This window comes from Lutra lutra, chromosome 3, assembly GCF_902655055.1.
Source record: "Lutra lutra chromosome 3, mLutLut1.2, whole genome shotgun sequence".
Classification (NCBI taxonomy): domain Eukaryota; kingdom Metazoa; phylum Chordata; class Mammalia; order Carnivora; family Mustelidae; genus Lutra; species Lutra lutra.
The window spans coordinates 56302250-56328457 of NC_062280.1; the positions used below are offsets into that span (position 1 = coordinate 56302250).

The window sequence follows — 26208 nt, forward strand, 5'->3', positions numbered from 1 at the left end:
CTTGATTATGGTGAATGATACTTTTAATGTACTTCTAAATTTAGTTTGCTAGTATTTTATTGAGAATTTTGGCATCTCATTCATCAAGATAGTGACCTATAGTGGTTTTTTTTTTCTAGTTTCCTTTCCTGATTTTGGTATCAGGATAATGATGGCCTCAAAAAATGAGTTTGGGAATGTTCTCTCCTCATCAAATTTTTGGGAAGAGTTTGAGAAGGATTGGTGTTAACTGTTCTTTAAATGTTTACTAAAATCGAACAGTGAAGCCACCTGGTCCTAGGCTTTTCGTCATTGGGAGACATTTTATTCATGATTTAATCTTCTTAGTAGTAATTGGCCTATTCAGATTTACTATTTCTTACTGATTTGGTCTTGGTAATCTGTATGTTTCTAAGAATTTTCCCATTTCTCCTAGGTTGTCCAGTTTGTTTGTTTGGTTGTTTTTTTGACATATACATATTCATAGTAGCCTATGATGGTTCTTTCCTTGTCTGTGGTATCAGTTGTAATGTCTCCTTACTCATTTAAATTTTGTTAGTTTGGGTCTTCTCTCTTTTTTCCTTTCTACTAAGGGTTTGTCAATTTTGTTTATTTTTTAAAGAACTCTTAGTTTGGTTAATTTTTCAATTGTTTTCCTGTTCTCTATTTATTTCTGCTCTAACCTTTATTATTTCCTTTCTTCTAATTTAGGCTAATTTTGTTTTTCTTTTTCTAGTTCCTTAAGGTGTAGAGTTAGGTTGTTTACTTGGGATATTTTTTACTTCTTAATGTAGGCACTTATTGCTATGAACTTCCCTCTAAGAACTGCTTTTGCTATGTCCCATAAGTTCTGGTATGGTGAATTTCTATTTTCATTTGTCTCAAGAAACTTTATTTCTTAATTTCTTCTTTGATTCATTGGTTATTCAAAAGAGTATTGTTTAATTTCCTGTGTTTGTGAATTTTCCAGTTTTCCTCTTGTTATTAATTTCTAATTTCATGCCATTGTGGCCAGAGAAGATACTTGGTACAATTTTAACATTATTTTTGCTAAGACTTGTTTTGTGGCCTAACATAAGGTATGTCCTAGGAAATGTTCCACGTGCACTTAAGAAGAATGCATATTCTGTTGTTGCATAGAATATTTTGTATATGTCTGTTACTTCCATTTGATCTACAATATTTTTTCCATTTTATTTTATTTGTTTTCAGTGTTCCAAAATTCATTGTTTATGTACCACACCCAGTGCTCCATGCAATACATGCCCTCCATAATACCTACCACCAGGCTCACCCAACCCCCTACCACCCCCTCCGAAACTCTGTTTGTTTCTCAGAGTCCACAGTCTCTCATGCTTAGTTTCCTCCTCCGATTTCCCCCATCTCACTTCTCCTCTCCATCTCTCAATGTCCTCTGTGTTATTCCTTATGCTCCACAAGTAAATGAAACCATACGATACTTGACTCTCTCTGCTTGACTTATTTCACTCGGCATAATCTCTTCCAGTCCTGTCCATGTTGATAAAAAGTTGGGTATTCATCCTTTCTGGTGGAGGCATAATACTCCATTGTATATATGGACCATATCTTCTTTATCCATTTGTCCATTGAAGGGCATCTTGGCTGTTTCCACAGTTGGCAACTGTAGCCATTGCTGCTATGAACATTGGGGTACAGGTGGCCCTTCTTTTCACTACATCTGTATATTTGGGGTAAATACCCAGTAATGCAATTGCAGGGTCATAGGGTAGCTCTATTTTTAGTTTCTTAAGGAATCTCCACACTGTTTTCCAAAGTGGCTGCACCAACTTGCATTCCCACCAACAGTGTAGGAGGGTTCCCCTTTCTCCACATCCTCTCCAACACTTGTTGTTTACTGTCTTGTTAATTTGGCCATTCTAACTGGTGTAAGGTGGTAACTCAATGTGGTTTTGATTTGAATCTCCCTGATTGCTAATGATGATGAACATTTTTTCATGTGTCTGTTAGCCATTTGTATATCTTCTTTGGAGAAGTGTCTGTTCATGTCTTCTGCCCATTTTTTGACATGATTATCTGTTTTGTGTGTGTTGAGTTTGAGGAGTTCTTTATAGATCTTGGATATCAGTCTTTTGTCTGTAGTGTCATTTGCAAATATCTTCTCCCATTCTGTGGGGTGCCTCTTTGTTTTGTTGACTGTTTCCTTTGCTGTGCAGAAGCTTTTGATCTTGATGAAGTCCCAAAAGTTCCTTTTCGCTTTTGTTTCCTTTGCCTTTGGAGACATATCATGAAAGAAGTTCCTGTGACCGATGTCAAAGAGTTTACTGCCTATGTTCTCCTCTAGGATTTTGATTCCTGCCTCACGTTGAGGTCTTTTATCCATTTCAAGTTTATCTTTGTGTATGGTGTAAGAGAATGGTGGAATTTCATTCTTCTACACATAGCTGTCCAATTTTCCCAGCTCCATTTATTGAAGAGACTTTTTTCCACTGTATATTTTTTCCTGCTTTGTCGAAGATTATTTGACCACAGAGTTGTGGGTCCATATCTAGGCTCTCTACTCTGTTCTACTGGTCTATGTGTCTGTTTTTGTGCCAGTACCTTGCTGTCTTGGTGATCACAGCTTTGTAGTAAAGCTTGAAATCGGCATCATGATGTCTCCAGTTTTGTTTTTCTTTTTCAACATTTCCTTAGCAATTCGGGGTCTCTTCTGGTTCCATACAAATTTTAGGATTATTTGTTCCAGCTCTTTGAAAAATGCCAGTGGGATTTTGATTGGGATGGCATTGAAAGTATAGATTGCTCTAGGCAGTATAGGCACTTTAACAATGTTTATTCTTCCAATCCATGAGCATGGAATGGTCTTCCATCTTTTTGTGTCTTCTTCAATTTCTTTCATGAGTGTTCTGTAGTTTCTCGAGCACAGATCCTTTAACTCTTTGGTTAGGTTTATTCCCAGGTATCTTATGATTCTTGGTGCTATAGTACATAGAATCGATTCTCTCATTTCCCTTTCTATGTTTTCATTAGTGTATAAGAAAGCAACTGATTTCTGTACCTTGATTTTGTATTCTGCCACATTACTGAGTTGCTGTATGAGTTCCAGTAGTTTGGGGGTGGGTTTTCCATATAAAGGATGCCCACTCTCACCACTCTTGTTTGACATAGTACTAGAAGTCCTAGCAACAGCAATCAAACAACAAAAAGAAATAAAAAATATTCAAATTGGCAATGAAGAAGTCAAACTCTGTCTCTTTGCAGATGACATGATCTACATATTCTTCAGATCCACTGTTTCCTTATTGGTTCTCTGTAAATCTACCTGTTGTTTAAAGTAGACTATTAAAATGTCTATTACTGTATTACTATTTATTTCCCCTTTTAGCTTTGTTAGTTTCTGCTTTACATATTTAGGTGCTCCGATGTTAGGTGCATAAATATTTGCAGTTATACCATCTCGATGTCTTAAACACTTTTTCATTATATATTGACTTTGTCTATTTTTACCATTTTAAATTTAAAGTCTATTTTATCTGCTGTAAGTATAGCTACTTTTGGAGTTTTATTTGTTTTGTTTAGTTTTTTGTTGTTTGGTTGGTTGGCTTTAATTACCATTTGCTTGAAATGTCTCTATCCATCCCTTCACTCTCAGTTTATGTGTATCTTTAAGGCTAAAAAGAGTCTTTTGTAGGCAGCATGTCGTTGGGTGTGGGATTTTTATTTTTTTTATCAAATCCATTCAGGCATTATATGTCTTTTGATTGGGGAACTTAATCTGTTTACATTTAAAGTAATTTTTGATAGGTAAGAACTTATTATTGTCATTTTGTTAATTGTTTTCTGGTTATTTTGTAGATCCACTGTTCTTTTTTATCTTTTTTTTTTTTTTTTTTTTAGTTTTGATGTCTTGGTATTAATATGCTTTGACTTCTTTATCATGTTCTTTTGTATAATTACTATAAGATTTCCCTTTGTGGTTATCATGAGGCTTATATAAAATATATTGAAACTTATTTATTTATTTATTATTTCAATTTTTTAAAGATTTTATTTATTTATTTGTCAGAGGCAGAGAGAGAGCCAGCACAAGCAGAGCGAGTGGCCTACAGAGAGAGAAGCAGGCTCCCTGCTGGGCAGAGAGCCTGATGCAGGACTTGATTCCAGGACCCTGGGAACATGACTGAGCCAAAGGCAGATGCTTAACCAACTGAGTCCCCCAGGCATCCCTATTAAATTTATATTAAACCTACTCTAAACTGATAACAAATTAACTTCAATAGAATTAATATATTTTACACATTTACGTCTTTCCTCCCCCATACTTTAGGTTATTGCTATTACAATTTACAGGTGTTTTCTTTTCGTTGTGTAACTAATAACAGATCATTGTATTGATGCTTTTTACCATATTCTTTTTTTAACTTTTAAGCTAGACTTTTGAGTTATGTACCACTATTACCATATTGCAGAATCTAACAATGACTATGTATTTACCAGTACCAGTGAGGTTTAGCCTACTTTTTTGTGTTTTAATTATGTTAATTAGCATTCTTTTACTTCCACTGAAGAACTCTCTTTAGTATTTCTTATAAGGCAGGTCTGGCGGTAATGAACTCCCTCTGGCTTTTGTTGTTTGGAAGTCTTTATTCCTCCATTTCTGAAGGACAGCATTGACAATTATTTTCTTTCAATTTTTTTGAATGTCATTCCATTGTCTCCTGGCCTGAAATGTTTGTGTGGAGGAATCTACCTATGGTCTTATCAGGGTTCCCTTATATGTAAGTTCTCTCTTTTTTTCTTGCTGCTCTTAAAATTCATTCTTTGTCTTTGAATTTTGACAATTTACTTATCATGTGTCTCAGTGTAGCCCTATTTCATCCTACCTTTATGTCACCTGTTCATTAATATACTGATAGCTGTCTCTACATTCAGTCTCATATTAGAATGTTAGAATCAGTTAATAAGCTTATGTTAATGTTCATTTCTAAATTTTAATAACAAAATAAAGAACATTATGAACATTTAAAAATTACATGATCTTTGATTTCTTTTGGATAATTAAACTTCCCATATTACATTAATTTCTTTATTTAAATAATATTATTCAGAGGACTAATATTAAAAATTCAGAAAATAAACTCTGAACCCCAGTTTCTTTGGAGTCAGTTTTACATAAAATATATATTAACTATGTCCTCCTTCTGATGATTATAATATCCTGATAGTTATTTTACTCACTAGGTTTTATAGCTCCCCAGTTGGGATATTTCATCAGATTCCCAAATAAAAAGACCAATAATTAAAGACAAACACCTCCTCAAATGTTTACTGCAACTTCACACTTTTAGGAATTAGTAATTGAGACAACCACAAAACTGAGGATAGGAAACAGTTCAACAGATTGGACCTCAGCCAGATGGAAACACTTTGGCTTTAGTAGCAGGTGGTTCCTTTAAAAAGAGGATGTTTGCAAGTGAGAGGTTTAGGTGGGTGTATGTTAGAGCAGACATCAAACTGGAGTTCAGAGAGTTTGAAAGACATATTTTCAAGGTCCAAGGCATTGATCAGAGTTTTTATATTCCATATTCTCCATTTATGAGAATGTAAAAAAGTGCTTTAAGCAGATTTAGATCACCTGAAAGTCACTGCATTACTGTGTTGCTGAGTGCTGCCAGAGTGTTTTTGTAAGTTCACTGTTCAGTTGGTCCCTAGTGATACACTACAAACTTTACAGTATTTATATCTTAAGTCATTTTAGTCTAAGTGGGATCCAGTTAGATCACTAGCTCTCTTTTGCACACACACACTCCTTTAATCAGTCAGGGGATGTTTTCCAGGCAGTGCTCTTATCTTAAACATCCTTTTTCCCACTCCCTAAGTCCTTAAATCTATATCCCCCACCCTCTGGAATAGCAAAGCTTGCACTGGAAATAAAAGGTAATCAGCCATAGGCATTTGAAGGAAATTGCACAGGACAGTTCTATATTCTGCAGTTCCTGCAGTGCACAAATGCATACAGTAGCAATTAAAAGCCTAAACAAAAAGAAAAAATTAATAGAGACTTGATGAACCTTACTGGAGTCAGTCAGGGCAAAATGTTCATATGTTAAGGCCTGAACTTTGATCAATGGTAGCAAAACTAATAAATTTTATTGGCATAAGAGGATTCACACTAGGAAGTAATCAGACTAGCATGGACCATCATGTGAGGACAGATACCCAAAGTATGGTTTGCTGATACAGAACCAGGAAATAAGAGAAGAGGAGGTCTAGGCATGAAAGAAGGCGAAGGCACTATCCTAAACTCCCTAAGCAATCAGGACCCAGTGAGAGAGGCAGGAAAGTCACACTATACTTGTGTGTGTGTGTGTGTGTGTGTATGTACCTACACAAATATACCCATTTGTAAATACTGTGTATATATGCATATATATTTAATTTACTATACATAGTCATGCTTAATTTAACTAATTGCAAACTCTATATATTTCACTCCATTTTGTATTTTTAATTTTTCTCTGTTAACCCTTTTGCTTACTCATAAAGTTTGAAGATAAAAGAAACACTTCTGTATTATTAGTTAGAGCTTCTACTAACCTAACCAAGAATTATGTATTATCTTTGTGATGGAGCAGGTAAACACATTCCTTTAAAAAGATATCAAAGTCATAGGATAGTTCTATTTTCAACATTTTGAGGAACCTCCATGCTGTTTTCCAGAGTGGTTGCACCAGCTTGCATTCCCACCAACAGTGTAGGAGGGTTCCCCTTTCTCCGCATCCTCGCCAGCATCTGTCTTTTCCTGACTTGTTAATTTTAGCCATTCTGACTGGTGTGAGGTGATATCTCATTGAGCAATTCCACTACTGGGTATTTACCCTAAAGATACAAACATAGTGATCCGAAGGGCCACATGCACCCTAATGTTTATAGCAGCAATGTCTACAATAGCCAAACTATGGAAAGAACCTAGATGTCCATCAACAGATGAATGGATAAAGAAGATGTGGTATATATATACAATGGAATACTATGCAGCCATCAAAAGAAATGAAATCTTGCCATTTGCGGCGACGTGGATGGAACTAGAGGGTATCATGCTTAGCGAAATAAGTCAATCGGAGAAAGACAACTATCATATGATCTCCCTGATATGAGGAAATGGAGATGCAACATGTGGGGTTAAGGGGGTAGGAGAAGAGTAAATGAAACAAGATGGGACTGGGAGGGAGAAAAACTATAAGTGACTCTTAATCTCACAAAACAAACTGAGGATTACTGGGGAGAGGGGGGGTTGGGAGAGGGGGGCGGGGTTATGGATATTGGGGAGGGTATGTGCTATGGTGAATGCTGTGAAGTGTGTAAACCTGGCGATTCACAGACCTGTACCCCTGGGGATAAAAATATATGTTTATAAAAAATTTAAAAATTAAAAAAATAAACACCACCACCACCAACAACAAAAAGATACCAAAGTGGTGGGTGGGTGGCTCAGTTGGTTAACTGTCCAACTCTTGACCTCAGCTCCAGTCTTCATCTTAGGGTCATGATTTCAAACCTAACATTGGGCTCCACACTGGGTGTGGAGCCTATTTAAAATAAATGATAGATAGATAGATAGATATCAGAAAAGGGGCAACTTCTGTTTGAGTAGGGTGACCTCTTACAATTTCATGAAGGACTGGGTATAATGTGTGTCACATTAAAGACACTTGGTACATACTTAATGAATAAATGAATACATACATGGATGAATGATAATCCTAAATAGGACTTCTAGTGACCCCTTTGGATTTATATACAATCTACTGTCAGCATATCTTACTGGAAGGTGATACAACCATTCTATGTATAAGGTGGTGAAAAGTAAAGCGAAGATTTTCCTGAGCCTAGATGGGCGGGTTGGTCCAGTGGTAGAAGTATTAGGAATGCCAACTTTCTAAGTAGTTTTATCAGCCTGCTTCCTGCCAAGAGAATTTTGGGAGGTCCAGGAGCCTCCTTTCATTTCATACTCGCTCTGTCCCTTTCAGTCAAGCTGGCAGTGTTTCTGAAAAATTGTCGCAAGAACCAAGTGAGCCTTTGCAGATTTTATGAGGATTCACTCCATTAGACAAAAGCCACACACCCACAGGTCTTTTTGAGATAATCCTTTCTCTCTCTCTTGGTTTCCTATTGAGATGGCTGAGAGAAATTGCCCTTAAACTTCCCAGATCTCTAGTTTGAGATCTAAGAGAAACACCCTTAATCTCCTAGAAGGGTCTTTTATATGACTGAATACTCTGAAACTGTGATCTTTTCAATGCTGTAACAGGATTGTATATTCACACTTTCAGCCTTTTCTCTATGGCATGATGGTGGCAATAATCTCTTAACTCTGGAGTCTTTTGCCATTTACATAGATTGAGAATTTTCCCAAAGCATCAAATCTCTCCTTGTTACTGTAAGCAGCAAAAAATCCTAGTGACACCTTCAACATTTCAGTAATCTTCTTTGCTCATCACATATGAAGTTCATTACTTGGGAATGTTTTCCACCTAACTGCAGTGCAGTGCACCTAATTCCTTAGGCTTCTTGTCACCACATAACAGTGATCCTTTCTCCAGTTTTAAAGAACATGTTCGTCACTTCCTTCTGAGACTCAGAAGCCACATCTTTACTAAATCAGTTCAAGGCATTCTAGACTTTTTTCTGTCATGTTCCTAAAATTCTTCCTGCTTCTTCCCACTTCCTAATTCCATTCCACATTTTCAGGTATTTGTTACGATAACAATTCACTTCTAGATATCAAAAACTGTACTAGTTTTTTAACTGTTGTGTAACACGTACCACAAATTTAGCAGCTTAGACCAAACTTACTTATGAACTCAGACTCCTTTAAGTCAGAAGTCCAGCATGGTGTCCCTGAACTCTTTGCCCATGATATCACAAGAACAAAATCAAGGTGCTGACAAAACTGAGTTCTCACCTGGAAGCTTCAGAGGAAAATATGTTTCCAAGCTCATTCTTGGTTTTGGCAGAATTCAGTTCCTCACAGTTGTAGGACTATAGGTTACAGGTTCCCATTACCCTTCTGGCTGTCAGCCAGGGCCACTTTCCGCTGCTGGAGTTTACCCACATTCCTTGCCATGTGACCTGCTCAATCTTCAAGCCAAAATATTTAGTCATGTCCTTTTCATGCTTTAAATTTCTGATGACCCGGGCGCCTGGGTGGCTCAGTGGGTTAAGCCGCTGCCTTCGGCTCAGGTCATGATCTCAGGGTCCTGGGATCGAGTCCCACATCGGGCTCTCTGCTCAGCAAGAAGCCTGCTTCCCTCTCTCTCTCTCTCTGCCTGCCTCTCCGTCTACTTGTGATCTCTCTCTGTCAAATAAATAAATAAAATCTTTAAAAAAAAAAAATTTTCTGATGACCCCTCTTATGACAAGCCAAAGAAAACTCTTTACTTTTAAAGAGCTCCTGTGACTAGATCAAGTCCTTCTGGGTAATCTCCCTTTCCCAAGGTTGTCTGTGCCATATAATATAACCTAACCCATGGAAGTTATAATCCTGGTGATTATATAGGATATGTATCCCAGGAGGGCAGGAAATCTTGGAGCCTATCTTAGAAGCCCGCTTATCACAGGTGTGGTTCATTGGCCCCTTTCAGTCCCAACAATCCTGAAGTAGAGTTTATAGTCTGGGAATTTATTTTTCATCATTCTTCAGTGTCTATCTACCCACCCCCCTACTCTTAGCTCTTTAGGTCAGTATATTATTAGATTAAGAAACAATGGGGAGGGAATTTCATGATAAATTATTCTCATAAGAATGCAAAGATTCCCACACTGAGAGAATAGCTTTGATATGAATTGAGAAGACACCCTCCAAAGAGCAGAGCTTCTTAAATCTTTTAGGAAGCAGTACTGGCCTAGCCCTCTAGCCTGCATTCTGTTTATGATAACCTACCCTTTTTTATTTTAGACTGTTTTGGCTGTCTTCTGGTTATCTGTAGGATGAATGTAATTCTGAGTATTTACCAAATCACCTGAGGTCAAGGGAGACCACGTAAGTGCCAAGGTTCTACTGATGCCTGGGTCTATTGATATTTACTGATATGATGTCCCTTGAGGCTGAGAGATCACAGAATGATAGATTTCTCCCCAGAAACATCTCAGAGGGAAGGCTGAAGGTCACATGGCTGGTGGGCCACAGCTGTTGAAGTTATTCTGACTTTCCTGATAATGCTTCCCATCCTTCAGCAGTACAATGTGGGGGCTTCAGTGCTGGATTAGGAACCAGTAAAATTGGGAGAGAAATGTAACATGCTAGAGCAAGGAAGGAATCTGTCTCCTTTTAATATGAGCCTTGCTTGAAATCTCTATTTTTGCAGTGAGGCTGAAACTATCCTTGCTTTGATCCCATAGAACTCCAGGCATGAAACAGTAAAAAACCTCCTAAAACGCTGTGATGCAGAGTAGTTTTTATGTTATTCAAGCCATCCAAAATGCTACATCTAGTGAAAGGGTGGTACTGGGACCAATATTACATATCAGGCATTTTAAGGTTCACCTAGCACAGTAATTTTGTTTCTTACAATAGCTCCTAGGGATAGTTTATGGAAAGACATTATTCTTTGAGTTTTATCATGACAATAATATCAAAAGTGAAGAGATGTTTCTGAAATATTACCATTATCACCTAACAGCCTAGGAATAACAACTTACTTTGAGTCGTGAGATAAAACTATGAAAACTGGGTATCCTATGTTCAACTCAAGTTTTAAAGCACAGAAGAAAAAGTAATTTAAAGGTTGGTTTAAAAAGAGTTGGGCATCTACCAGAGTAAACTTTGGAATACAAATTAAAATTGTTATTCCAGCAAAAAGACAGTGTCATTCCCTAAAAGACAAGTTGCTGAGAAGAAGAATTAGGAAAAAGACGATCTGTTATTCAGAAATCCTCAGGTGGGGTATTATACATGAAACAGTTTTTCTACCTCTATGGCTGCTAGCTTATGAGAAGAGAAATCCAGGCAGGTGAAACAGTAGATGAGGAAAACCAGAGCACCAGCTAACAAAGCAATCAGTCTCAAGTCAGGGGGAGCTTCTAATTTGAGAAACTATAGGAGGGTTTCTGCCAAAACAGTAAAGAACTAAAATTTGTCTCTAGCATAGAAAATAGAACAAAGAGAGTCTGGATTCATAGTATATATAAAGGCAGCCAGAACTTTGGTCAGTTTGTCTGAGTAGACATAGAAATCTCCTTTCCTACTTTAAAAACATAGAAATTTTGGACAAACTATAACACAACTGCACACAAACACACACAAATGCCCCAGTGCTGAAGATAAAGATGGAACTCAAAGTCAGAGCAGTAAGAGGTAGCCAGAGCCAAAGGGTTCTTGTATAGAACTGGGCCTGAGACAGGCCTGAGGAGCTGGTGGCTGGGTCTTTAACAGTAGCTATGAGACTTTTGTGCATGGGAGCTGGAATCATGCCTCTTAAGAAGAGCAAGAAGTCCTGTAGGACTTGTCCATGCACACAGTGAGACTCAGACACACCAAGACCACTCCCCAGAAAAGTGATAAGGGGGCTAACTTTCTGGTTAGGACCAGAGAAGGAGAAGGGTCATCAGAGGAAGCCAGGCTGGTGCTGTGTATGAGTGCTAAGTTAGCACTGTCTGCAATCTCACAGCACAGGTCCCAAATCTCACATGATACATGCACTAGTCCTGGGCCAGTAAAATGTACAAGGTCCTAAGCAGAAGTGATCAAGAACTCTAAAGATGCTCTCACTATCAGGTCATGGTTCATAAAGGAAAGCACAGTTTGCAAAGGAGAAAAGTTTAATAACTTTGATTACTTGATCATTTTAAATTTCCATTGAACCGTAGACACTATAGACCAAATTTAAAGGCAAAGATGACCAATGAAAGAAAATATAACTGACAGAAATAGTATCCAGAATTTATAAATAACTTCTACAGATTAATAAAGAAAAACAGACAAACAAAAAGTACTAATAAGCAATTTACAGAGGAAGAAAATGGCCCAATAAACAAGATTTTTCAATTTCACTTGTGAAGATTGAAGGAGAACCTGACTTAAAACACTGACACACTGTTCACATTCATCCGATTGGCAAAAGTCAAAAAGAAGATTTATATTATCTTATAAACTAAAAAAAACTTTATAAAATTAAAAGCATACAAATCCTACCACACGGTAATTCTCCTCCTTGGTGTACCGTGGAGAGAGCTGTGCACACACAACCCAGTCGATATGTACAAGGTGGCTATGCCAGCACGGTTGCAAGAACAAAACTTCAGAACCATAAGTGTCAACCACTAAGGGAAGGGATGAAAGGCAGCTTTGTTCTCCATGGAAACAGTATATCACAGCAGAAAGGGGTGAACTCCATCTCTGTTTATTAATATAGCTGTATCTCAAAAGTTAACGTTAAATGAAGAAGTACATGCCACAGAATGATACAGTCCGAAAGTATTCAGGAAAAAAATTTAAAAGTCACAAATTACATATTAAAAGATGTTAAAAGCAGGGTTCCTGGGTGGCTCAGTCGGTAAAGTGTCTGCCTTCTGCTCAGGTCATGATCCCAGCCCCACATCAGGCTTCCTGTTCATCAGGGAGCCTGCTTTTCCCTCTCCCTCTGTCACTTCCCCTCCTTGTGCTCTCTTGCTCTGTCAAGTCAATATATAAAATCTTTTAAAAAATGTTAAAAGCAGGGGCTCCTGGGTGGCTCAGTGGGTTAAAGCCTCTGCCTTCGGCTCAGGTCATGATCCCGGAGTCCTGGGATCGAGTCCCGCGTCGGGCTCTCTGCTCAGCAGGGAGCCTGCTTTCCTTCTTCTCCCTCTGCCTGCCTCTCTGCCTACTTGTGATCTCTGTCAAGTAAATAAATAAAATCTTAAAAAAAAAATGTTAAAAGCAATTGATGGCCTGTAAAGATAGGAATAAATTTTATGATCAAGACTGGCTTTGAGGAGGTAAGAAGGAAAATGGTACTGAGTACATCCTCAAGAGAGGACTTCAACTAAATCTGTAAGATAAAATAAATCTATAAAAGAATAAAAAACCTTAAGAGTTTCAATGCTAGGTGATGAGTACTAAAGTGTTTGTTTACACCACAAAAATTGATAAAATAAACAAAAACATCTAAATAAATACCCCAGACACATGTTTAAAATCCCATCTCAAATTCACTTTTTTCCTTCCATGGAATATCAGCAATCATTTTGAAGCTGTTAATAAGTGTTGTGATTAATTTTTTGAAAACTGGGAAGCAAATGTTTGCTCAAAAGTAGAGTGATGAATTCGTGTCAGCAAATGAAAAACAAACAATCTAACAAATAATAAGTCAGGAAGTAAATTCTTTAAAGGGCCTTCTGGTGTGCCATAAGCTGCTCTGACCTTGGTACAATATATTTTACCAGCAAAGACCTCTTTTGACAGTTGGTTGCTACACTGCAGTCAACCAAAAAGTTACCCTGGTATCCTCTTGTCTTTGCATGTTCCTACTTAGAACAAGACTTAAGTCATAAACCCTGACTTTTCTTTCCTTACGGCCTTTCTTCTAATCACAAGTACCTGTGCTCATGCAGGTTAATAAAGTGGATTCTCCTCCATATCCACAAATTTTGAAGCTTAAATGAACTGAAGCAAGACTCCACTAGAACCTTATGAATCTTTCTAAGAACTGCCTATGATGATTCCATGTCAAACACCAAGATAATCAGAACTCAGACAACTGAACATTCATTCACACATTCGCAGAAATAGCAGATTTCATACTTTCTTTTTCTTCTCTGCTCTTTGTAACAATTCCTTCTCCTTCCAAAGCTTCTCTTTCTCCTTCTCCTTTTCTCTTCTTCTGGCAGAAATTTCCATTTCCAATCGTGCTACCTCTTCCTGGTGGGCTCGCCATTGAAGAACCTGAAATAAATGGAAATTCATTCCAATAACTATACCCAGAGGTTTATAAGACTATGTTCTATATCAAGCAGGTGTCAACGCTTTTCCAAATACACATTAAAATTCTGTGTGTGACGTGTGCATGATGTGTATGTAAGATTGTGTGTGTGTGTGTGTGTGTGTGTGTGTGTGTAAGTGTTAAAAAGAGAAAGCAACTTTAAAATCATCTCATTCAGGGATTCTTCACTTAGATTCATGGACTGAGATCCTAAAGAGTCTGTGAATTGACTTCAAAGAATCTATGAATTCTCAAAAATAGTACATATAAATTTCTCTATTTTTGCACAGGTTTGTTTTTCTGAAACGACAGTTCAAGTTTCTAATCAGTTTTCAAAAATTCTCAAATGATCCTATGATCCTAAAAGTTTAAGAACCACTGATACATTTCATCCTTATTTTATAAGTGAGGAAAATGAGCCTGTTTGAAGATGAAAAAAAATTTTAAGACATTTAAAAGAACTTTCTGGGTATTGATTGATATTATTGGTAGAAGCATAATTGGTACTGCACTTCTAAAGGACACTGGACAATATGTAAATTAATATGTACCACAATATAAAATATGCATAGCCTTTGACCCACAACCACATTTTGGGGAAATTACTCAAAAAAGACAATCAGTTGGATAAGTGCACAAAAATGTATCCCCAGGAGTGTTCCCTGTGGTGCTGCTTAAGCAGAAAAATTAGAAAGAGTCTAATTGATTCCATGTCAAACACCAAGATCAATCAAAACTCAGACAACTAAACATTCATTCACGCATTCACAGCAACAGGATGTCTGGCAACAGGAGATGCCTTAAATTAATTCTGATACATCATGCAATGACTGCCATTGAAAAAGAATGGTCTATACCTATATTAATTGACATAAAAATGTCCGCAACATATTATTAGATGCAAAAAAGCAGGTGCAAAACTACATTAATAGTATGATCTCAACATCAAATATCATCTATGTATTGCTATATACTTTACTCTTAGGACCCCCTTTGCTGCATCCCAAAGATTTTGAGCAGTTGTGTTTTCATTTTTGTTTGTTTCCATGAATTTTTAAAATTCTTCTTTAATTTCCTGGTTGGCCCATTCATTCTTTAGTAGGATGCTCTTTAGCCTCCACGCATTTGAGTTCCTTCCAATTTTCTCTTGTAATTGAGTTCTAGTTTCAAAGCAAGGTGATCTGAAATATGCAGGGAATGATCCCAATCTTTGGTACTGGTTGAGACCTGACTTGTGACCCAGGAGAATCTGGAGAATGTTCCATGTGCACTAGAGAATAATGTGTATTCTGTTGTTTGGGATGGAATGTTCTGAATATATCTGTGATGTCCATCTGGTCCAGTATGTCATGTAAAGTCTTTATTCCTTGTTGATCCTTTGCTTAGATGATCTGCCCATTTCAGTGAGGAGGGTGATAAAATCCCCTATAATATTGTATTATTGTTGATGTGTTTCTTTGATTTTGTTATTAATTGGTTTATATAATTAGTTACTCCCATGTTAGGGGTATAGATATTTACACTTGTTTGATCTTCTTGGTGTACAGATCCTTTAACTAGGATATAGTGTCCTTCCTCATCTCTTTTTATAGTCTTTGGTTTAAAAATCTAATTTATCTGATATAAGGATAGCCACTCCAGCTTTCTTTTGATGTCCATTATCATGGTAAATGATTTTCGAGCCCCTCACTATAAATCTGGAGGTGTCTTTGGGCCTAAAATCAGCCTCTTGTAGACAGCATATATATGGGTCTTCTTTTTTTAATCCGTTCTGATACCCTGTGTCTTTTGATTGGGGCATTTAGCCCATTTACATTCAGGGTAACTACTGAAAGATATGAATTTAGTGCCGTTGTATTGCCTGTAAGGTGAATATTACTGTATATTGTCTCTGTTCCTTTCTGGTATATGTTACTTTTAGGCTCTGTCTTTGCTTAAAGGACCCCTTTTGTTATTTCCTGTAGGGCTGGTTTGGTGTTTCCAAATTCTTTTAGTTTTTGTTTGTCCTAGAAGCTTTTTATCTCTCCTTCTATTTTCAATGACAGCCTAGCTGGATATAGTATTCTTGGCTGCATATTTTTCTCACTTAGTGCTCTAAATATATCATGCCAGTCCTTTCTGGCCTGCCAGATCTCTGTGGATAGGTCTCCTGCCAGTCTAATATTCCTGCAGTTGTGGGTTACAGACCTCTTGTCCCAAGCTACTTTCAGGATTTTTTCTTTGTCTCTGAGACTTGCAAGTTTTACTATTAGATGACAGGGTGTGGACCTATTTTTATTGATTTTGAGGGGGGTTCTCTGTGTCCCTTGGATTTTGATGCCTGTTTCCTTTCCCAAATTAGGGAAGTTCTCCACTATAATCTGCTACACTATACCTTCTGCCCCCACTCTCTCTTTCTTCTTCTTCTGGGATCCCAATTATTCTAATATTGTTTCATCTTATGGTATCACTTATCTCTCAAATTCTCCCCTCATGATCCAGCAGTTGTTTATCTCTCTTTTTTTCAGCTTCTTTATTCTCCATCATTTGGTCTTCTGTATCACTAACTCTCTCTTCTGCTTCATTTATCCGAGCAGTAACAATTCTTGATTGCATCTCATTAACAGCTTTTTTTATTTCAACTTGGTTAGATTTTAGTTCTTTCATTTCTCCAGAAAGGGATTCTCTAGTATCTTCTATGCTTTTTCAAGCCCAGCTAGCATCTTTATAATCATCATTCTGATCTCTAGTTCTGATAGCTTCTTAATGTCTGTATTGATTAGGTCCCTAGTCGTCAGTATTGCCTCTTGTTCTTTTTTTGAGGTGGGTTTTTCTGCTTTGTCATTTTGTCCAGAGCAAAATAGATGAATGAGAGAACAAAACACTAAAAGGGTAACAAAGACCCCAGAAAAATATACACTAAACAAATCAGAAGAGACCCAAAATCAGGAGGAAAAGAAAGGAAAAAAAAATATATATGACCAGGCTGGCAAATAGAATAGAGCCATACACTTGATTTGGGGTGTATTTTGGTCTGTTAGAAGAAACTGCCTCCCAAAATTTTAAAGAAAGAAAAACATATATATACAAAAATAAGGGTAAATTTGATGAAGTGATAGAATAAGACTATAAAAATGAAAATTTAAAAAGATTTTAAAAAAGGAATAAGATAATAAGTTGATTGAAAAAAAGAAAGAAAAAAATTTAACAACAACAACAAAAAAAGACGGGAGACTAAAACAAAGCCATACACTAGATTTAGGGTATATTTTAGTCTATTAGAAGAAACTATCCCCAAAATTTTAAAGAAAGAAAAGCTTATATGTACAAAAAATAAGGTTAAATACAATGAAGGGATAGAATATGACTATTAAAATGAAAATTAAAAAAGATTTTTAAAAAGGTATTGATAAGATGTTGGTTAAATAGCAAAGAGGAGGGCGCCTGGGTGGCTCAGTTGGTTAAATGACTGCCTTCGGCTCAGGTCATGATCCTGGAGTCCCAAGATTGAGCCCAGCATGAGGCTCCCTGCTTGGCAGGGAGTCTGCTTCTCCCTCTGACCTCTCCCCTCTCATGCTGTCTCTCTGTCTCTCTCTCAAATAAATAAATAAATAAATAAATAAAATCTTTTAAAAAATACAGCAAAAAGGAAAAGATTTTAAAAATAGAAAAACAAATCATAAGGAAAATTTTAAAAATTTAACTTTGAAAAACTAAAGAATCATGGGGAAAAAGCCATGAATTCTATGTGCTGTATTCCCCTAGCACTGGGGGTTCTGCAGTTCTCATTGGTAAGTTAACTTCGTCCTGGCTAGATGTTCTTGCTGATCTTTTGGGGGAGGGGCCTGTTGCAGTGATTCTCAAATGTCTTTGCCCAAGGCAGAATTGAACCACCCTTGCCAGGGGCCAGGCTAACTAATCTGCTAGGTTTTGGTCTCAGTAGCTTTTGTTCCCTGAATGCTTTCCATACAGCTTTGGAGGATGAGAATGAAGAAGGTGGCCTCCCAATCTCTGACCCCAGAGGAGCTGAGAGTTCGGGGCCCCCCTCTTCAGTGAGTCCTCAGAGAAAAGCAGTCAATCATGCTTATCTCTCTGGTCTCGGGGCTGCACTCTGAACTCTCCTGGCCTGTGACTGAGCATTTCTATCTCTGGCACATGGCCCATTTGGAGTCTCCAAACCTAGCAGATTCTTACAGCATGCTCCTGTGCCACTCCAGAGCTGCTGCTTGTTGGGTCTCTGCTTGAAGAGTAGTGGCCAACTGTCCCGGAGATCACGGTTTATGGCAACCCTGAGCTGAGAGCCCACTCCTTGGCTCCATCTCTGCAGCCAGCTTCCCCCACTCTGATACCTGGGAGTTCTGCCACACTCAGGCACCCCTGGTCTTTCTGTGACTCTCAGGATCCTGAGACCACACTGTAAGGATTCCACTCCCCTGCTTAGCCACTGGAGTGATGTCCCTCCATGGAGGAGCCTTCTACAAGTTCTGATTTTGTGCTCTGCTGCTCAATCATTTGCTGGGAGCTGGCCCCACCCCCTGTAGTCTATTGTCCCATATATTATCTCAGATTCACTTCTCTGCAAGTCCTACCTTCCAGAAAATGGTCTCTTTTCTGTCCACAGAATTGCTGCTATTCTTTTTTTTGATCTCTTGCTGCATTTGTAGGTATTCAGAATGGTTTGATAACTATCTAGCTGAATTCCTGGGACCAGAGGAAATTTAGGTCTCTTACTCCTCTGCCATCTTGATCCTCCCCCACTCATCTATATATCTATACCTAGAAAAAGACTTAGAAGGAGATTTACCAAAATAATGATACTGGTTATTTCTGAATAGCATCATTTCATGAAATTCAAAAAATTTATTCTTTAAGTCTTTCTGTGCTGAGTGACATTTTTACAATAAGTATGTGTTATTCTTTGTAGGCAGCAAACCAATGAAACTAACAAAATAGAAACAAACATTTACATGTTCTACATACACTAAGAAAATTAAGAAAGCAGAAGAAGGAAGATGAAGATGCAGAATTCTTTTCAGAAAAGAAAGGAACTAGCATTTCCAAATTAATACCTCATATCTTATGTTTGATATAAGGATGACTCATTATGATAATACATAAAATGAGAATAGAACAAATAAAATGTCCTAAAATATAATGAATTAAAGTGACTAAATAGGGGACGCCTGGGTAGCTCAGTTAGTTAAGTGGCTGCCTTCGGCTCAGGTCATGATCCCAGCGTCCTGGGATCGAGTCCCACATCGGGCTCCTTGCTCAGTGGGGAGCCTGCTTCTCCCTCTGCCTCTGCCTACCACTCTGTCTGCCTGTGCTCATGCTCTCTCTCTCTCTAACAAATAAATAAATAAAATCTTTAAAAAAAAAAAAGTGACTAAATAGTTAAGCTCTTTGTGCACTTTCACTGCTCTAAGTTTGTTTTCTAAAAATATACTTTGTCTTATTTACCAAAATAACCAAGGAGGGGTGACTGGGTGGCTCATTTGGTTAAGTGCCCAACTCTGGATTTCAGTTCAGGTCATAGTCTCATGGTTGTGAGATGGAGCCCGGCATGGGGTGGGGGGAAAGTCCATGCTCAGTAGGGAGTCTGCTTTTCTCCCCCACCCCTGGCTCCTTCTCTTCCTCACATATGCTTTCTCTCTAACATAAATAAATAGATTCTCCCCCCCCCCCGCAAAAAAACAAGGAAATTCAGACTCTTGGTTTTCAGACACACCTAGGTTTCCCCATCTGCTGCTTGCCCTAGTCCTTATATTTACCATCTCTTTTGGAAGCCCATTCCTAGGATAAGATCACATGTCTTCTGTCCTGATCTCCCACTCCCAAACCATTCCTTCCTATAAGCCATCTTCCATCTGTAACATACTGTATTAAAATCAAGTGTCTTGTGAAATGTTGCTAGTGATGGTGGTACATCATGTTGACCCTGCTGACCATCTCTTCCCAATTAAAGTTCTTTCCTTCCTGACCCAAAACAATGTTATCTCTCCTTATCCACTAATGTATACTACTCTCTTCTTTTCCTGTTCTGTCCATCCTCCACTCTCAACTCTCCTGCTATTTTTTTTTTTTTTTTGAGAAAGCTAGAGAGCATGAGTGGTGGTGGTGGTGGGTGATGGCAGAGGGAGAGAATTTCAAGCAGACTCCATGCTAAGAATGGAGCCTGACCTGGGGCTCAATCTCATGACCCCAAGATCATGACCTGAGTCAAAATCATGAGTCCAGCGCTTCACAGACTGAGCCACCCAGGTGCTCCTATTGCTATTCTTTTTCTATGAACTCAGCCTCTCTATGCTTGTTATGTGTGTCTCCTATGAGTTAACCTATCACTTCTGTGTGTGTATGACTAAAGTGTACAATATCAGCTTCGTCTTTTTGTCTGCAATTCTATCCTAGCAAATGTTTAAGGTCTTTACTATTTGCACGTGTACTCAAAATACAATATTTTCAAAATTAAACTCAACATTTTTAACTTTGCCACCCTCACAAGCCCTATGAACCTGCCTCTTTTTTCAAATATCCTGGTTTGTTCTGTGGAACCACAAGTATCACTATAGTTTGTATTTTTTTATTACTGTGTACACCTATTAAAACAACTAATTCTTTACATTTTACATGTGATTTGGGCAATCTTATATTTCTTTCTTTTTTTTTTTAAAGATTTTATTTATTTATTTGTCAGAGAGAGAGAGATCACAAGTAGGCAAAGAGGCAGGCAGAGACAGAGGGAGAAGCAGGTTCCCTGCCGAGCAAGGAACCCGATATGAGACTCGATCCCAGGAAGCTGGGACCATGACCTGAGCCGAAGGCAGCCACTTAACCAACTGAGCCACCCAGGCGTCCCAGGGCAATCTTATATTTCTTAAGATCAGATGAGTTTTACTTATGACAAATCAATTTCTAAAGTACTGAATTTTTCTAGGCCACTTCGCTGTAGTTTCCTTGTTCACCCAAAGTCTATGCCAAATATATTGAGAAAAATGCCAGATTTCATGGGGTGATGACAATTTATCCCAATAGGACCTAAGTAATTTCGTTTTCTTACTCAAAATCAATGTTTTGTTTTAATTTAACTAATGTGTAATCTCTACATAGATTTTTTTCTTCCTGTGCCTTTCCATATGTGACCATTCTTGTTCTTAGCCTCATGGTTTGGTCCAAACTGTTCTCCCATCTGAAACACCCTCCATTTCCCCCTATTTCATTGAATGCTTCTTGGCCCAGTACATGTTCCACTTCTTCCACGTAATATTCTTCAACCCATAATTGTTTCTCTTTTCTTATTTCACTTACCATACCATAGGTGTTCTCTAATCATTTTGAGCATAATGTTTAATTTTTATTTACAGAAGGGTCCATGATACATACGTATTTTGTCTTCCTCTTATACCGTCTAGCAGAGTACAAGCACATCATAGATGCCCAATAATTACCTTCTATGTAATTTACAAAACAAACCTTTTTTTTTTAAGATTTTATTTATTTATTTGACAGAGAGAGATCACAAGTAGACGGAGAGGCAGGTAGAGAGATAGAGAGAGAGGGAAGCAGGCACCCTGCCGAGCAGGGAGCCCGATGCGGGACTCGATCCCAGGACCCTGAGATCACGACCTGAGCGGAAGGCAGCGGCTTAATCCATTGAGCCACCCAGGTGCCCCCAAAACAAACCTTTTTAGACAAAACCTAATAAATGAAGAAGAAATAAATGTATTAGATGTATTAGAATCTACCATTTTGTAACAGCTAATGAAATCATAAATCCTTGTTTATGATCATCAATGACTACTAAATACTTCATGTTAATAGCAGATGGGAAACTTTATAATAGAAGAATCATTGTTAACTGAACAATGTTAACATCACAGAGAAACAAGCAGATATTTTGGTCTCCTGATGGAAATATACAACATTCCTTGAAGTATTTTTGCCAAAAAATAAAAATGAATATCATCAACTCCCTAGACCTATCTATTATGTTATGGGAAATTCAACTAATGGAGAAATAGTTACATGGGGATGTCATCAACAAAACTGAAATTTGAAAAACATTAAAGGACTTTAACAAATTACAAGAAAAAAGGAAAGAGAACTATTGATAAAGGAATTTAAGAAATATAGTAATCAGATGCAATGTATAGATTATATTTGGTTTTGATTTGAATAAACTAAATGTAAAAATTATAAAACAAAAATATTTGGATATTGATTAGTTGATACTATTAAGGAAATATTGTTGAAGCTTTTAGGTATGATTATAACATAGTTCTGGTTTTTAATTTTAATTTTTTTAAAGATTTATCTATTTATTTTAGAGAGAGACAGAGAGAGAGAAGGGAGAGGAGTAAAGGGAGAGGGCAAAGAAAAGAAGCAGACTCCTCACTGAGCAAAGAGTCTGATGGGGGACCCAACCCCACAACCCCAAGATCACGATCTAAACTGAAATCAAGATTCAGACACTCAACTGACTGAGCACCCCTAGCTATGCTTTTTTAAAAAGAGTCTTTTTAATTTTAGAGATATATATTGAAATACTAACAGATCTAATGGTATGATGTCTGGGGATTTGCTCACTATTATCCAATGCTCAAGGGTATCAGTATACATAAGACCAATTTGACTAATGATTTGGTAATTGTTGCCATTGAGTGATAATAGACTTGTATATGTTTAAATTTTTCCAAAATTCAAAATTCTAAAAATTCTGTAAAAATAAAGAAACCATAAAATATAATGTATGTCCAAAGAGCTTTATATAATAAAATACTGTAGTCTCAAAGTTCTCAGACAGTAGAAAGGGAGATTTGAGGCACATCGAACTAATGAAAAGAAAAGTAGCATAAATTTAGCCTTTCTGAGTACTAAGACTACCAGTTTTATAAATTTCAATAGAAAGAAGCTTGGGTTTTAGAACTACTCTTCTCACCTTTTAAGACTAACATGGGAATGGGGATGCTTTGGTGGCTCAGTGGTTTAAGGCCTCTGCCTTTGGCTCAGGTCATGATCCCAGGGTCCTGGGATTGAGCCCTATATTGGGCTCTGCTTCCCTCTCTCTCTCTCTCTCTGTCTGCCTCTCTGCCTACTTGTGATCTCTGTCAAAAAAATAAATAAAATCTTAAAAAAAAAAAAGACTAACACAGGAATTATAATGTGATTATATGTGATGCTTAAGACTTAAAGAAGCCAATGCATAAGCAAATATCTATAATTGGAGAAGATGTCTGTTTCCAAAGGCAAGTATAGCAAAATAATAATGATAATAATAATAACAACAACAACAACAACCAGACCAATAAAACTGGAGCAACACACTTCATCCACCAATTTAACCAATTTACCCCTCTTTGTATTTGCAAGTCTAAATGATGTTTCTCCTATTCTCCAGAGAAGAAAGATTATGGTAGTTTGTTATTTTTTTAAGTTTTCTTAGCTGGTTAAGTTTATATTAAATCCACATAAGTAAAAACTGTTTGAGAGGCTATGGTAGGTTTTGAAATGGGACAAACACACTGAAAAATCATGAAACAAACTGAAGTTCAGCAATCAAAAGCCAATGGGTTAAGATGTCAAATAACACACATATACATGAAATTCTGGGGAAAAGACTCTCAAGCAAGTCAGCATCAATCTTTAGAAACTAAATTACTGCACCTAATATTGGAATTATGAGAATGGTTAGGGACCCTTAGAGGGCTGCTTGAAATCAATAACTTATAATATCATCTGTAATTATAACCATGCTCAAAAAAAAAAAAAGGTAAAGAATAAAGGAGAGAAGGTTGTTGAAGGTAGCATTATATCCTAAGTAGTTAGAGTTGTGAGATCTTGACAAGAAACAGGCTCTGCAGTAATCAGTTTCTAGGCAGTAAGGTAAACAGGACTTTTCGGAATACACAATGGACACAGTGAGGAATCTGGTGGCAAACGGGTGCCATTGAAAAAAAAAATCCTTATCCAATGGATTCCCAGAGGCAGTCAAGGGATTTGGATGGCTCCCATGTGGAGAGAATGACAACCAATTTTGGTGTTTTTCAGACGCTCAGGAATAAGAAAGCTGGCAGGTGGGCAAAGGAATCAATATTATTACAATAAGCTAACATATAGAAGACTCTTGAATGAACAGTGAGCAAAAGGAAGAATAGCCCAGTAGAACATTTTAGTGGTTTGCTAATTATATAGCTTTAAAAAGAGCATGTGAGCATAACTGTGCAACAATAATAACCATGAAAGAACATTACCACTGTGGCAGTCAGGTGCATGTTAGAAGGAGAGCATTATTTAGATTATTAACTACAGATTATTTTCCCAGGTCTTTAGTTAATACCTTAATATTCCTGCAAAGGTACAGTTTGAATGAAACCTTAACCCAACAAAGAACAAATGGAGTTTAAAATATGTTCATCTACTGCAAATAATAAATTAAGGGTTTAAAATGAAAATGGTGAGTAGCATTATATGTATTCCTTGCTCTTAATGTAAAAGTAAAATTGTTCAAGTAAAATTAATAAATACACATATTCTCAGAGTAAATAAAGTACTAGAAAGGATGAATGGATAAAGAAGATATGGTCCATATGCACAATGGAGTATTATGCCTCCATCAGAAAGGATGAATACCCAACTTTTGTATCAACTTGGACGGGACTGGAAGAGATTATGCTGAGTGAATTAAGTCAAGCAGAGAGAGTCAATTATCCTATGGTTTCACTTACTTGTGGAGCATAAGAAATAACATGGAGGACATTGGGAGATGGAGAGGAGAAAGGAGTTGGGGGAAATTGGAGGAGGAGACAAACCATGAGAGTCTGTGGACTCTGAGAAACAGAGGGTTTTGGAGGGGAGGAGGATGGGAGGTTAGGTGAGCCTGGTGGTGGGTATTATGGAGGGCACGTATTGCATGGAGCACTGCGTGTGGTGCATAAACAATGAATTCTGGAACACTGAAATTTAAAAAAAATTTTTTTTTAAAAAGCACATCAAAACTTCAAAGGTAATAGTGGAAATTAATATCAAGGTAACAACATCAACACAATTTTACAGCAAAGTTGAAGGCCTTGAAAAAATTCTACAAGTGGCAATGTGGTATGAAGGAAACAAATAATGAACTGTTGGTCAGAACATCTGCTTTTTTGTCTTATCTCTGCCACTAACCAATAATATTGTTACTTTGAGCAAATGGCTAACCCAGTCTTCTTGTGTGTTAAAGGGGAGGACTGGATCAGATGACTTCCATGATTTCTTTAAGTTATATTATCCTGATTCTATTTTACATTTTTGTTATATAGAGAGATCGCAATATATGACACCTGCAATTTTCTTCTGCAAGCAAAATGAACTGCAATGAGAAACATCAGTATTTTATAGGCCTGTTAAATAATAATAGACAAATATTAATATAGAATTCTATCATTCATATTTATGGAAACATTGTGTCATGTGTGTTGTCTTACACAGGAAAAGTTCTGTCTGACCACTACTTATAACCGGCAACAATAAAATATTAAAAATTGCCATTTATGAGGGCTTATTGTATGCCAAGCCCATGCTTTATAAAGGCACTGAACTCATGGTATGATGTAATCTTTGAAACAAGCACCTTATCTTCTTCACACTTCATCTGGCTAACTTCTACTTACCCTTATTCATGTCTGAGCTTAGAGATCATTTGCTCCAGGAAGCTTTCCCTAATTTACCATGTCCATGCTAGGTGTCTCTTCTCCATTTCCCTAGCACATTGTCCCACTCTTCTATTACAACATGCATTAAACCATTTACCTGTACTTCCAACTTGGCTATAAACTTCTTAAGGGCAGGGACCAAATTTGTTTTATCTATAACCGCTCTACAGAGCCTATCACGGGATCTGGTACTTAAAAAGAGTTCAAGAAATACTTGGGATATGCACAGATAAGGCTCTGAGACTATCCTTGGCAGTTAAATTGACAACATTTCCCCTTCCCCACACTGGACTGATCTTTAGAAAGAAAAGGTAACCATGCTTAACTACACAGACACAGACACAGACACACACACACACACACACACACACACACCTGCCCACCACACATGCTGGACTGATCTTTAGAAAGAAAAGGTAACCATGCTCAACTACACACACACACACACACACACACACACACACACACACACCTGCCCACCACACATGCTACCATTTCTGACTCCCCCACGGGAGACTTTCAATTCTTGATTTCCCCAGTCCTAGTTGTTTCCATGCCTCTACAGCTCCATCTCTGCTTGCCTGACAGGGAAAATATCCAGAAAACCTTGTCAGGGTTTTCAATGA

General features: G+C 37.4%; 1 protein-coding gene across 1 annotated transcript in view; it reads right to left on the bottom strand.

Annotated features, from left to right (window-relative positions):
• Positions 1-26208, bottom strand: part of CCDC148 (coiled-coil domain containing 148) — a 273305-nt gene that overhangs the window by 98342 nt on the left and 148755 nt on the right. Inside the window, exon 11 of the mRNA XM_047721825.1 lies at positions 13739-13879. Within this exon, the coding sequence (XP_047577781.1) occupies positions 13739-13879 (141 nt within the window). The remainder of the gene's footprint in view (positions 1-13738; positions 13880-26208) is intronic.